The sequence below is a fragment of the Papilio polytes genome, unplaced genomic scaffold (assembly GCF_000836215.1).
Source record: "Papilio polytes unplaced genomic scaffold, Ppol_1.0 DF824024.1, whole genome shotgun sequence".
NCBI lineage: Eukaryota > Metazoa > Arthropoda > Insecta > Lepidoptera > Papilionidae > Papilio > Papilio polytes.
The window spans coordinates 2,715,079-2,727,385 of NW_013525180.1; the positions used below are offsets into that span (position 1 = coordinate 2,715,079).

The 12,307-nt window shown below is 34.8% G+C and overlaps 1 protein-coding gene across 1 annotated transcript; it reads right to left on the reverse strand.

The window, feature by feature from the left end:
• Window positions 1-8,924: 8,924 nt before the first annotated feature.
• Window positions 8,925-11,738, reverse strand: LOC106101134 (insecticyanin-B-like). Its single transcript, XM_013280258.1, has 4 exons — window positions 11,579-11,738; window positions 11,224-11,431; window positions 10,440-10,541; window positions 8,925-9,315 (listed from the first exon to the last, which is right to left on the reverse strand). The coding sequence occupies exons 1-4, from the start codon at window positions 11,684-11,686 to the stop codon at window positions 9,137-9,139; spliced, it is 597 nt and encodes a 198-aa protein (XP_013135712.1). The 5' UTR covers window positions 11,687-11,738; the 3' UTR covers window positions 8,925-9,136.
• Window positions 11,739-12,307: the final 569 nt, after the last annotated feature.

Here is a 12,307-nt window from a genome sequence, read left to right on the forward strand (position 1 = left end):
GGCCATCGTGTCTATCTATCTCTATTAGTTTAAAACCTGACCACCACAATTAACAGCAACCGTCAACGCCAAAATGGTACTTATTACCACGTCTTATAGTCCGTTTCATCTGAAGATTTGTGAAAAAAATATTGCACTACCCTCACGTGTTTTAACGGTCATTAAATAAATGACAATCTATGATAGTGTGTTTTGAATTTTTTAAATCTGTCGTTACATACTAAAAAAAAAATCCTTTATCTATTATTTACTAAAATTAATATATCTAAATTGGATTGTAGATTGCATATTAGCTGAACTCAGTATTAATTTCATTAAACCATTTTTTTTAGGTTATAACTCTTTTTTTAACAATCGTTTCAAACCAGTAATATCAGCCAGTCATTTAAGGAATTTATCTTTTTAATAAAAAAGCTTTTGTTCAATAGCTGTAGTCTAAACATTACAAAGATAAAACTTTGATTTAAAACGACACGTCATTTGTCACTTCACTTACATTTTTTATAAAAAAAAAAGAATTATTGCTTCGCTGACAAAAGGATAAATTTTTTGCGGCATTTATTTTTTATAATATAAGGTGGCAAACGAGCAAGCGGCCACCGGCACCGAAATGGAAAGCGACCGCGGCCCATAAACATCCACAATTGCAGATGCGTTGCCTACCCTTAATTGACGGAGGAGACGCACGTAAAGAGGATATTTCCCCTTCCTATGCGTCTCCTCCACCGTCAAATCCAAATTTCCTTCCCATCTTTCCTTTCCTCTTAAGAAAAGGGTGGAAAGGGAAAGGGACTAAAATTAAGCCTTCGACACCAAACTCATCAGTCGAAACGCGGAATTGCTTCCACTTCACGCCTGTTTTCTGTGTGGTCGTGGTATTACACCAGGCAAGCCGGCCCAAAGATTTTTTGGTACACGTGTATATCTTATTCTTTAAAGAATGTATGGTATATATTATTTAAGAACTTTTTTTTCAATCTACGCTATTCGCGTCATTACTAAAATGATTCCGTAGTTCATTAAATAGACTAGAAACTGACATTAAGTGTACCTGTAACTTTGGATGCAGGATGATATGCAATAATTTTGTTCATATGCGCACACACTAGATGTTTTTACTGTTGCGTTACTGCAACACCGGCGGGGAAGACGCGCGGAGGGGCCCTTTCAGCGGTCGTCCGTCCCCCGCGCTCTCACCGCGCCGACCAGTTGCGCTCCGATCCGCCATTCAGCAACATTTAATTATATCTTATTTGTCCTTGTTACTATTTTGTCTATATCTTTGAACTGCAAGCCGATTCTTTAATTATCTACCAGCAAATACAGTCCACTTCTATACATTTACTTACGTACCTTTCAATGAAGAATTCACTTGTAACTGCATCTAACAATTTTAGCTATTAAAGTTAACGAAATTAAGCTGTTATAAGCATTCTTAGCTACAGTATGCAATAGTGAATCAGCGAGATAGAAAGCATTAAGATTTCTAACCGTAGAACTTCATTGCCGTGTGAATTGTTACATATTGCGATCTCTTTCACTCCCTTTGGCAAAACAAAGAGAAAATATAAACCACGCCAGTAAAACTCTACGGTAAGCAATTTCAGCAAGCAAACAAAATGATTTAAAATCAGCACATGACAAACAAGCTTCTGGTTTCTGTAAATTAATACTTCGAAAATGAAATCTTATCACTGATAAAATCAAACGAAATAAATATACACGCCCTTGGCCCAATGTAGTGTATTTTGCACAGAACTGCCACAACTCTTGATGTTATCAAGTATTATTGGTCACAAACACAATCACAACAAAACAGAAGACAGACAGTTTTGTCGTCCGAAGCGTCAATGTTTCTGCGAACTAACAAATTTAAACAAGGTTACGACGTGACCCTTAAGGTGACTTTCTCTTTAGTTAATTTTAGTCTCGACCGCACGGCTATTTTTAGATCAGTTAAAGTCGGGTAAACAGTGATTTTGATTACGTTATAAGGACGTTAAAACAATTGCATTTGTATCATCACTTTACCTACAATAGTTGTTTTAGTGACTTAAAATATCAGCAACCTTGATCAAATCAGGGAGCTTACTTAAGTAGTTAATTACCCGCATATTGCATACATTGCAGCCATTGGGCTTTTTAATATTTTTTTTCTTTTAAACTATGTTCTTATCTAGGAAGCAATTTCATCCTTCTCTTGTGCTATCATCTTGACGTACTGTTACAATACTATGCCCACTTTTTCAATTACTTTACGATAATTATGAGAGTATAGTTAAATGTGAGCAAGTTTCATCATCATCATCTCCCCTGCCTTATCCTACTCCCGTAGGGTCGGCGCACCGGGTTTTCGTCCTCCAAAGCATTCTATCATCCATCTCAGTCATCACTCTCTTCTTCATCATGTCACCTTTCACGCAATCCATCCATCTCTTTCTAGGTCTACCTCTACCGATATATCCCTCCACATTCATATATGTGAGCAAGTTTATATCAGAATTATTTTGGAATTGATATGTTAAAGTAAATTGTAGTTTGTTGCATTAGAATCTTCTATATTAGCTACGTTTATTTATAGTAAGAAGGCGTGCGTGGAAGTGGCTACGAAAGAAATAATTTAAATGAAAAATATCCCTCGATAGTATCATAAATGTTTGATAACGAATGATATAATGGATTTATTAAAGTCTGATATCTAATAGAATTGATCATACGAGATTTCTTAGGTTATCTATCATTCCATATAATATATTATATCTAATCTTCCGCTTATAGAGTTCATGTTATTTTTATTTTTAAATATGATAAATGTAGTATTTTAGTTTCAAAATTGTTGTAGTTATGCTACTTGTGATACTTTTGATTATATCGCTTTTTAATTGTTCTTTTTCCGTTTTTAGTAAATCATGTGGGATCATTGTATAGCTACTGACGTTTGTCACGAACTGACCACAGTTATCAGTTGCCAATAGAGTTTGCTGCTTACCGCTATAGAAATACTGTCTCAAATATGAATTATCAGCTTTCGCCCGCGACTCCGTCCGCGTGGCATTAAAAAAACAAAAGTGAATAGCCTATGTGTTATCAGACTATCCTCTACATCTATACCAAATTTTATCGAAATCTATTCAGCCGTTTAGACTACAAATACTAATAAACGTCCATCCATCTAAACTTTTGCATTTATAATATTAGTAAGATTACAGTTAGAAGAACTGTCTCCAAGAATCCATGTATTTCTGTACGACTAGTATGTAAACTAAATTTTATTTTATCAATAAACCAGCTGTCCCCATGCGGCTTCATCCGCATGAAATTATGATAATTTTATTTTATTGTTTACATTTGTCAAATTATCAATAGCAAATATCAATATGACATGACAAACCTTGACAATCTTGCTTTCTTGATGTTGGCAGCAACTTATGGTCTGTTTCCCACATTAGGGTTTTTATCCAAAATGTTTACCTCCTATGTTTAATGGCGTAAAAATAAATAACCTAAAGCGTGACGTAAGTGTAGGGCTTTTTATTAAAACAATAATAATTCAAGAAAATGCTGTAATTGTTGACATCTTAGGCAACAAAGTGTGTGTTTACGCTTTATTATAATAGTATAGATAGATAGTATAGAAGTATAGATTCAATATTTTTGACTTCTTTTATCGTATAAATTATCTCTTTGTGTAAACACTTCAAATTTATCATATTGTCTTTTGTTTTTATGAACAGAGTTTTCAGTTCCATTTGAGTGAATTTGCGTATACTAACTAATAAAGCAATTATCAGATTATCCACTTTTAATAGGTAGAAAATAAATAAACAAATTCATTAAAAACACACACGAATATTGGCTTTAAAAAATATTCGTGCGAAAGATCATGACAACAAGGAGCTGGTACGCGATCGTTATAGATCACGCATTCAGTGGAAAAGAGAGCAAGAAGATGCAGAGTTGCTGCCTAGCAGAAACGCCGCACGTGTCGCCGCGCTAGCATCTAATTACGCACACTAAAGTCCCATGGAAAGCAACATGTTTGGTCAGCAATCAAGACGAAATACAAAGTGGTACATCTCCACCAATAAAGAAGTCTTTCGTAAACCAGCATTACGTGGATTTATTTACCCGTGTCCCGCGTTGGGGGTTTACCGTTGATTATTGCCGGTGCACCGCCCATGCCTTTAGTACTGCATGTTCGGGCTCAGCCTCTTCCGGGGTTGATATCGTTCGTAGATGATGTAATACGAAACAATAGACAGGCGTGAAATGGTAAGTGGCTTAAAAAGGAAAGGATTGGAAGGAAAGGTTTTTTTTTATAACATATGGTGACAAACAAGCAAGCGGCCACTTGAATCTACCAAAATGGCGAAGCGACCGCTGCCCCTAGACATCCGCAATTGCAGATGCGTTGTCTACCCTTATGCGACGGAGGAGACGCATATAAAGAGGATATTTCCCCTTCCTATGCATCTCCTCCGCCGTCAAATCCACTTCCCCTTCCCATCTTCTTCTTATAAGAAAATGGTGGTAAAGAAAAAGGGACTTAAATTAGGCCTCCGGCACCACACTCATCAGGCGAAACACGAAATTGCTTCCATTTCACGCCTGTCTTCTGTGTGGTCGTGGTATTTATTACACCGGGCGTGTCGGCCCTGCAGTGCTAAGATGTTAAAGCGGGCACTACCACTGTTAAATTTGGTGGATTTGGCAAAGGATGATACGCATTGGAACGGTAAATATAATAACCACAAGCTTCCCCTTCTTTGTCGACAACGACTACGTGTCTGGATATGCGGAGGTCCATAGACAACTGTCACTTTTTACTATAAAAAAATGGAATTCTTGTTTATACATGCTTTTTGATGAAGTTTTGAGGCGTGAGAATTCTTATTCGATATAAGCAAGCGAAGGTTCAAAATGGAAAGTAAAGTCATTGGTTTCAAATTATGCAGGAAATTAAAGAACTAGTTGCTAAAAATACATTTTAAAGTTTTCAATGTCGGCCAGATATTGATCAATTCGGAATATTTTGATAATTTTTTTGGTTAGTTTGCTAAAAGTAAACGAAAAATACCATTGATAAACAGGTCAATGCAAGAATTCTGGTAATAAAGGTCATGCAACGTTATTTTAAAATACATACATCAAGAAATCAAAAGAAGTATAGTATATAATAATCTATATCAAGTATATAATAATCTTTTAAGTTTTGTTTGAACTTCTCTAACGCCTTTGTTTAAGGTGGAAGAGATCGCCTTATACTTATTGACTAGCCCATAGACACTAATTAGAAGAACCGCAGATGCATAAAGAGCAAACAATTTCTTTGTATGAACTAGGGTTGTAACATAACTCCGCTTCCGTATCCGCAAGTCCGAAACTTCCGCAAGAAATGATAACTCCGCATCCGCTTCCACTTCCATTATTTCTTATGCGGAGTTATAACGGAGGTTAATTTACGTCTTTATCGCGAGTAGGGCGATTAGGTAGCGTTTATGCCCGCGCGAACGTAATAAGTCAACTGACTATAATTGTTATACATTATATTTGCTTAATAAACTGTATCTTGTAATTATGTACCAATCTGTATTTTGAATTAACTTGGTATTAATTATTTTTTAATTAATCGCAAATAACATTTTATTATTGACCTCCGCTTCCGTTAACCTCCGCTTCCGCAGAGGTGAAGCACTTCTCCGCATCCGCATCCGCTTTCGTTAAAATGGCCTCCGTTACAACCCTAGTTTGAAGACCTCCTAAGTGTGACGTATGAAGACTCGTAATTAACGGTCGATAAAAAAAATGACTATGAAAGCAGAGCTTGGCAATAAAACAATTTTTTGATGATATGATACGCCAGACAAGCCCAATGCATTTTCATTCATAAACAGTATTAATATAATATAAACAATTATCTTTTTAATTGTCAATACATTACAAGTATAGTAGATAATATAATATGCTGCATATGATTAATTTTATCAGAATAAAGTTAATTGATGTCAAATGCGCATCTACATCCGCGCGGAAATAAAAATTGTAATAAATACAGCCTGTTACTATGAGAACGTAACTGTTTATTGATGAAAGAATTTATGAAATCGGCCCAATAGTTTTTGAGTAATTTCAACCTGTTGCGCCGACCCTACGGGAGTAGGATAAGGAGATGATGATGATGAGTTTTTGAGTAATTTCAATAAACGCAAAAATGTAAATCTTTCCTCTTTTTAATTTTAGATGACTGTAATTTATTCTAATTGGTAAACGATACCGATTTTACAGCTGGACAAACCTCAATGAAAGCATAAATATAGAAGATAGACTGGAAGAAAACTTTTTGTTTTGTTCCGTGGTGACAAAGTCGCAGGCGGACACTAGTTTTTGTATAGAATAATTGACTTTTAAGTTAATTTAATGACTTTAAAAATCGCCTGTTAAGTATATGGTTTTATAAGAACATTTTATTGTAATACAGGTGCTAACCTTACAGAGACCGGAGGATTAACAATGAGATTAGTTAAGCATAATTGATAATAGATGGCGCTGATAATAGTTGTAAATATATTTTCATTAATTATAAAGTAAAAGCATATTTATTAATATTAAATAGTAACATGTTTTATAAGGAAATTAATTGTAATAATTTTTTATTTTTAAAAATATTGTGGATGAATATTTAATAACGAACTGGCCGCCGAGAAAGCATAAGTCATAATTTGAATAAAAAAACGAGAATTTTAGGCGTGAATGCGAGATGTTACGCAGACAATGGAACAACGTTTTTATTTTAACAATGAAATTTACCATTTTTTTTATAAAAATTCTGTATTTATCTAATGTTATAAAGAAGAAAGATTTGGATTTTTCATTTTTGTATGTATTGGAATAATTTGAAAACTACTAGGCCGATTTCGAAAATTCTTTCACTATTAAAAAGCTACGTTATCGGTGAGTAACATAGGCTATACATTTTGTTATTTTTTTTAATTTCACGCGCATGAAGTCGCCAGCAAGAAGTTGTCAGAGTTGCTCTTAGTATAAACTAATACAATAGAATAAAGTTGATTCTATTGTACTAGTTCACACTTAGAGCACGCGCACTTTGACTAAACTATCGAACAACTGTTTAGTCGCGCGTTGGTTTCTATTAGTTTATATGGAGGTGCGTACACTACTTGATTTTTGACCGACTTCCCAAAAGACTTCCCAAAAGAAGAGGTACTCAATTCGTCTGTGTGTTTTTTTATGTATGTTACGGCATAACCCCGCCGCTAGTGGACCGATTTTGATAATTCTTTTTTTATCCGAAAGGCAATGCTTGCAGGTGGGTCCCATTTTTTTAGTTGTGCAACTAAACAGTTGAATTGGCTGCGAAACAATCGACAATCGCACAACAGTTGCGCGATAGTCGAATGTTTCGCAGCTTCGCTGTTCGCTTCGCTTGTTTCGCAAACAATTCGACAGTTATAGCTTAGTTAATTATGCGCGGCAGCTCTTATGCAGACATTGCCAGCTAATGAAATGTGAATGTATAATTTCTTGTTTTTCATTGAATTTGAACTTGATTGTGCAGTTTAATCGCACGGGAATATTGCGTATCTTTATTGACGATTTTAATCTCATTCCGGGTTATAGTTCAGTGCCGGGTTTGATGACACTAAAATGTCTAATTTTAAAGCATAATTAATAATAATACTACATGGCAACTATTTTAAAAAATAATTTATTGAGTCGATAGATTGTCTACTGCCAGTGTTCGTTATCATTAGGACCTTGCTAAGGAGAATGGAGTCTACCCTAAGTAAGGGATGACTAGGCCATAGTCAACCACGCAGGTCCACTCCGGATTGACTTTATAAAAATCTTGGAGTTTCTTCGCATGCGTAGGTAACACTTTTACAACTTACAGCGTATTTTTAAACATTTTTATGAGTATTTGATCCACTTATCTATATAAAAAGACATTTTTATGTCAATATAATACTCATCAATTTAAAGATAATAATGGCGTGAGCGATATCTCAAAGAAATATTAATCTATCGTTATATAGCAACAATATTATTTACGTTAACTGGTTGATCAACTTTGTTAAACATTTTGTTATACAGACAATAAATTTGATTATTTTATTATAAATGTAAAAGTTTAAATGAATGTAGTTATGTACTTTTTTATATTATAAGGTGGCAAACGAGCAAGCGGCCACCTAAATCCCCCAAAATAGCGAAATGACCGATGCCCATAGACATTCGCAATTGCGGATGGCTTGCCTACCCTTAATCGATGGAGGAGGAGACGCACATAAAGAGAATATTTCCTTCAAATCCACGTTTCCTTTCCATCCTATTCTTAGAAGAAAAAGGGTGCGAAGGAAAAGGGACTAAAGTTAGACCTCCGGTACCACACTCATCAGACGAAACGCGATATTGCTCCCACATCACGACTGTCTTCTGTGTGATCGTGGTATTGCTAGGGGGGAGCCGACGCATTCGTGCAAAGATGTTAAAGCGGGCTCTACCACTGTCAAACATGTACCTTCGAAGGATTTTTTTTTTTTAATTATTAACCTGTGTTCTTCCCAAATAAAAACTTTTTTTTTGTAAATATCTCGCGGAAAAAGATCGACGTCGATCTGAATTCCAATGTTCTAGACATCAACTAATTTCAGTCTTATAAGAACTAATCTTCTATGTTTTAAATAGTGTATTTATAATATATGTCAGCATTATATAGGTATGTATATTAGTGTTTCCGCAAAACTTCAATTTCATTCATAAAATATTACATTTCAAGAATGTTATCTCCGTACGCGTTAAACAGCATTATCCAGATAATAATTTAAAGCCGAACAGATATCATTTAACACCTGCAAGACAGAACGACAGACGTCTTAATCTTAATATGTGAATAAAACATTAAAAAAATGTCAAATCAACTTTTTATTTTCTTTAAGAAACTTCGCAAAATATATCCTTTATACATATTTTATTGAAAACTAAGAAAAAACGATGATCGAAAACATATCAATCGAATGGATTGAGATAATCCAAAATAAATGCAAATCTCAGTTGTAAATTATTTAGAAACATCGATACAAAACAAAATCTTCATAAGTCTTCTAAATTTAAAGATTTAGTTCTTCCTGCGGATGCTAGTAATAGCTCTGGAGGAGGTGAACTTGCAAGTATTTTCAGAAAAGTCGTTGTAAACGTAATTGGACTTGTCAATTGCTGGGAAGTTGTCCAAGAAGGCGTTCACCTTGGCCTGAGAGTCGCCCAAGCTCTTGTTTCTTGATAAAATCCAGGAGAACACTGTAATAATTATTTATTTAATAAAACAAGCTGTAATTGATAGTGCAAGCTAGCTAATCAGATAAAAGAAAATTAAAAGGCAAAGAGGTCCATAAAACTATAACAGAAGTTGAAAAAATAAAAGTACAAATAGAAACCAATAGATCACAATTGATCTATTGGATCGATCGAGCAATAGAAAATTGACATAAGATTTTTTTTTTTATAACATAAGGAGGCAAACGACCAAGCGTCCACCTGAATCCGCCAAAATGGCGAAACGACTGCTGCCCACAGACATCCGCAATAGCGGATGCGTTGCCTACCCTTATCCGACGGAAGAGGAGACGCACATAAAGAGGATATTTCCCCTTCCTATACATCTCCTCCACCGTCAAACCCACTTCCTGTTTCCATCCTCTCCTTATAAGAAAAGGGTGGTAACGAGAAAGGGACTTAAATTAGGCCTCCGGCACCATACGCATCAGACGAAACACGGAATTGCTTCCATTTCACACCTGTCTTCTCTGTGGTCATGGTATTACACCGGGCATGCCGGCCAATTCGTGCTAGGATGTTAAAGCGGGCACTACCACTGTGATAATCATTTTAATCGATATATAATATAAAAATATAATAAGGCTGAAGAGTAAAATGGAACGTTCACATCAACATGTTATCAAAATCACAGATGATAAATCGATTATCATATCTGTTCTAAATCATATAACGGAATTGTATTCCAAAAAGAATATGAACTCGTGTAGAAAGATAGTGTACACGTTTGATTCAACGTGATCTTATCTCGTGTGTCACCAGGCTTTATTTTGTCAGTTTTAACATTCCGATAGAGAAGCAATTCTTGACTGATAAAATTATAGAAGAATGCTAAGATTGCTGAACGATAAGGGTATGCAAAATTTAGTACTGTAACATCCGTAAGTAATGTATTGTAATGATGATAAACGTATTCTTTATATGGTTTGTCATATTTTAACTATTAAACAAATAACTTGAAGGTTTTTAAAATATGCATGAATATGAATTACATACTGTGGAAGGCATTGCGAAGGCCTAAGTCAGGCAAAGGCTGATGATAGATTGTACTCTAATTAGGTCTACCATATTTAATAATGAATCTATACCTTGGTGTTTGTTATCCTTCTCCAAGAACTTGCAGCTGTATCCGATTGCGTAGTTATTGTAGTCAGTGTCAACAACCGTCAGAACTGAATTCTTGGTGAAACCTGTAAATAACACTCTAGAGTCTCAAAAAGGAACATTTGAACATAACAGTACAGTTTTGTGAGTCATTTCCAATATCTGCACTTATGAAAGAAGAATAACATATTAAAAACAGGGATTACTGTAATGTAGATCATAGTCTGCTATAAAATTTCGGGGATTAACCGAATCGTCTAAATGGTTATTTAAAGTAATTAGTAAACCTTATCTTAGTCCACTTGAAGTATAGGAATGTTCTATTTATTATCAAATATCTTATCACAAAGTACACACGTACATTTTTTGTTTGGAATTAACTGATTAATGTTTCTTGTTAATCATTATAAGCCCTTATTGTTATAGAATTACAAGAACATATACTTAACTTTATTACTAATTACGTTAAACTGTTAAGTTATTTGCCTTGTTAGCTAGAAGGAAACCTTGGCAACAATTTATGTTTTATTATTTATAAATACATTTTATCAATAACATAGAAGATGCATTAGAAAACATAGACTTTAAAAATTAAATCATAGAGTGGACATTCGAAACATCTTCCTACAAATTTTGATCATAACCGTCAGTACAGATTACTAACGCTGGGGTATCAAACTAGACACATATGTTGAATAGTGGTTGTGATCACGATTACTCTAACGTGAATGCGAAGTTTAAAACTCGAACTGTAATTTTGTATATTACCTTCAAACTTGTATGTGATCATCACTCTTCCAGGTCCCACCAGAGTCAGTTCACCGTCGACGTAAGACTTGACTCCGTTCACTACTTGCGAGTTCCTCACAGTGCCCTTGTCTCCATTGACGGTGTACTCCGCAGTGGAGCATTTACCCTTGTTACCATCTTCTCCGACGTTGGGGAATTTGGCGATCTCATACCATGTTCCTTGGAACTGGACATTTAGAGAATAAAATTTATGAAACTTTCGATAGACTTTAGATTTAGGAGAGATGCTACTGTTATTGAAGTATATTTTTAGTTTAATTTATAAAAGTTAAGAGTAGTTATGTAACATATTACATTTCTGTAACGGTATTACCTCAGGAAACTTGAAACTCTCCAACGCCTTTACTTCCGGACAGGGTCCATCGACAATGACTTCAGCCGAAGCAAAAGCTAAGAAACTAATTACCAAGAAACGGAACATTTTTAGAAAATGTTATAAATATCAAATTTACTCTGTGCAATTTGAACTAACACTGCATAACTTATTTGCACGGCTTAGCATTTTATACTCTTACTGGGTCAGAGTTCACCGATCAGTTTAGTGACACCGAAATTATCTTTATAATTAAAGAAAAATAATAAAAAAACATAGCAACGTATAACTATAAACAAAAGTGAATGCCCCCTATGCAATCCCGATAATGAGAGGCAAATTAGCAAAAGCAATGTTAGTTTGCGCAGATGAAACCTTAACAAAAATATTGTCATCTCAGTTTTTTGATAGATAATAAAAGAGACGTCATATGTTTCTGAAAATAGCAGTGGAATAAACGGTTAGTTTAACTACAAGTTGTTTACTCTTAATGTATCGATGTTATCCGAGACATTGACATTGTCATTGTGCCTTTAGAGTATGCTTATTGAATGATCTTTGAATCGCTTAGTTCTTTCAACTCGAAAATATATTTAAAAACTAATAAAGTAACCTAAGAAAGCCAGCACAGTATATTGCAGAATATTGGAAGAAGCTCCGTGCTCCAGATAATTCCTATTCAAATTGCCGCCTGTGTGACCCGCATTGTGCATTTAGACAGTATCGGAG

What these genes read in the sequence shown, in the direction of transcription:
- LOC106101134 (XM_013280258.1), bottom strand. Translation starts at nt 11,686, where the DNA reads ATGTTCCGTTTCTTGGTAATTAGTTTCTTAGCTTTTGCTTCGGCTGAA. An exon ending in AGAGTTTCAAGTTTCCTGAG is followed by an intron (nt 11,432 to 11,578) that starts GTAATACCGTTA and finishes CTAAATGTCCAG; the next exon opens with TTCCAAGGAACATGGTATGA. An exon ending in GATCACATACAAGTTTGAAG is followed by an intron (nt 10,542 to 11,223) that starts GTAATATACAAA and finishes TGTTATTTACAG; the next exon opens with GTTTCACCAAGAATTCAGTT.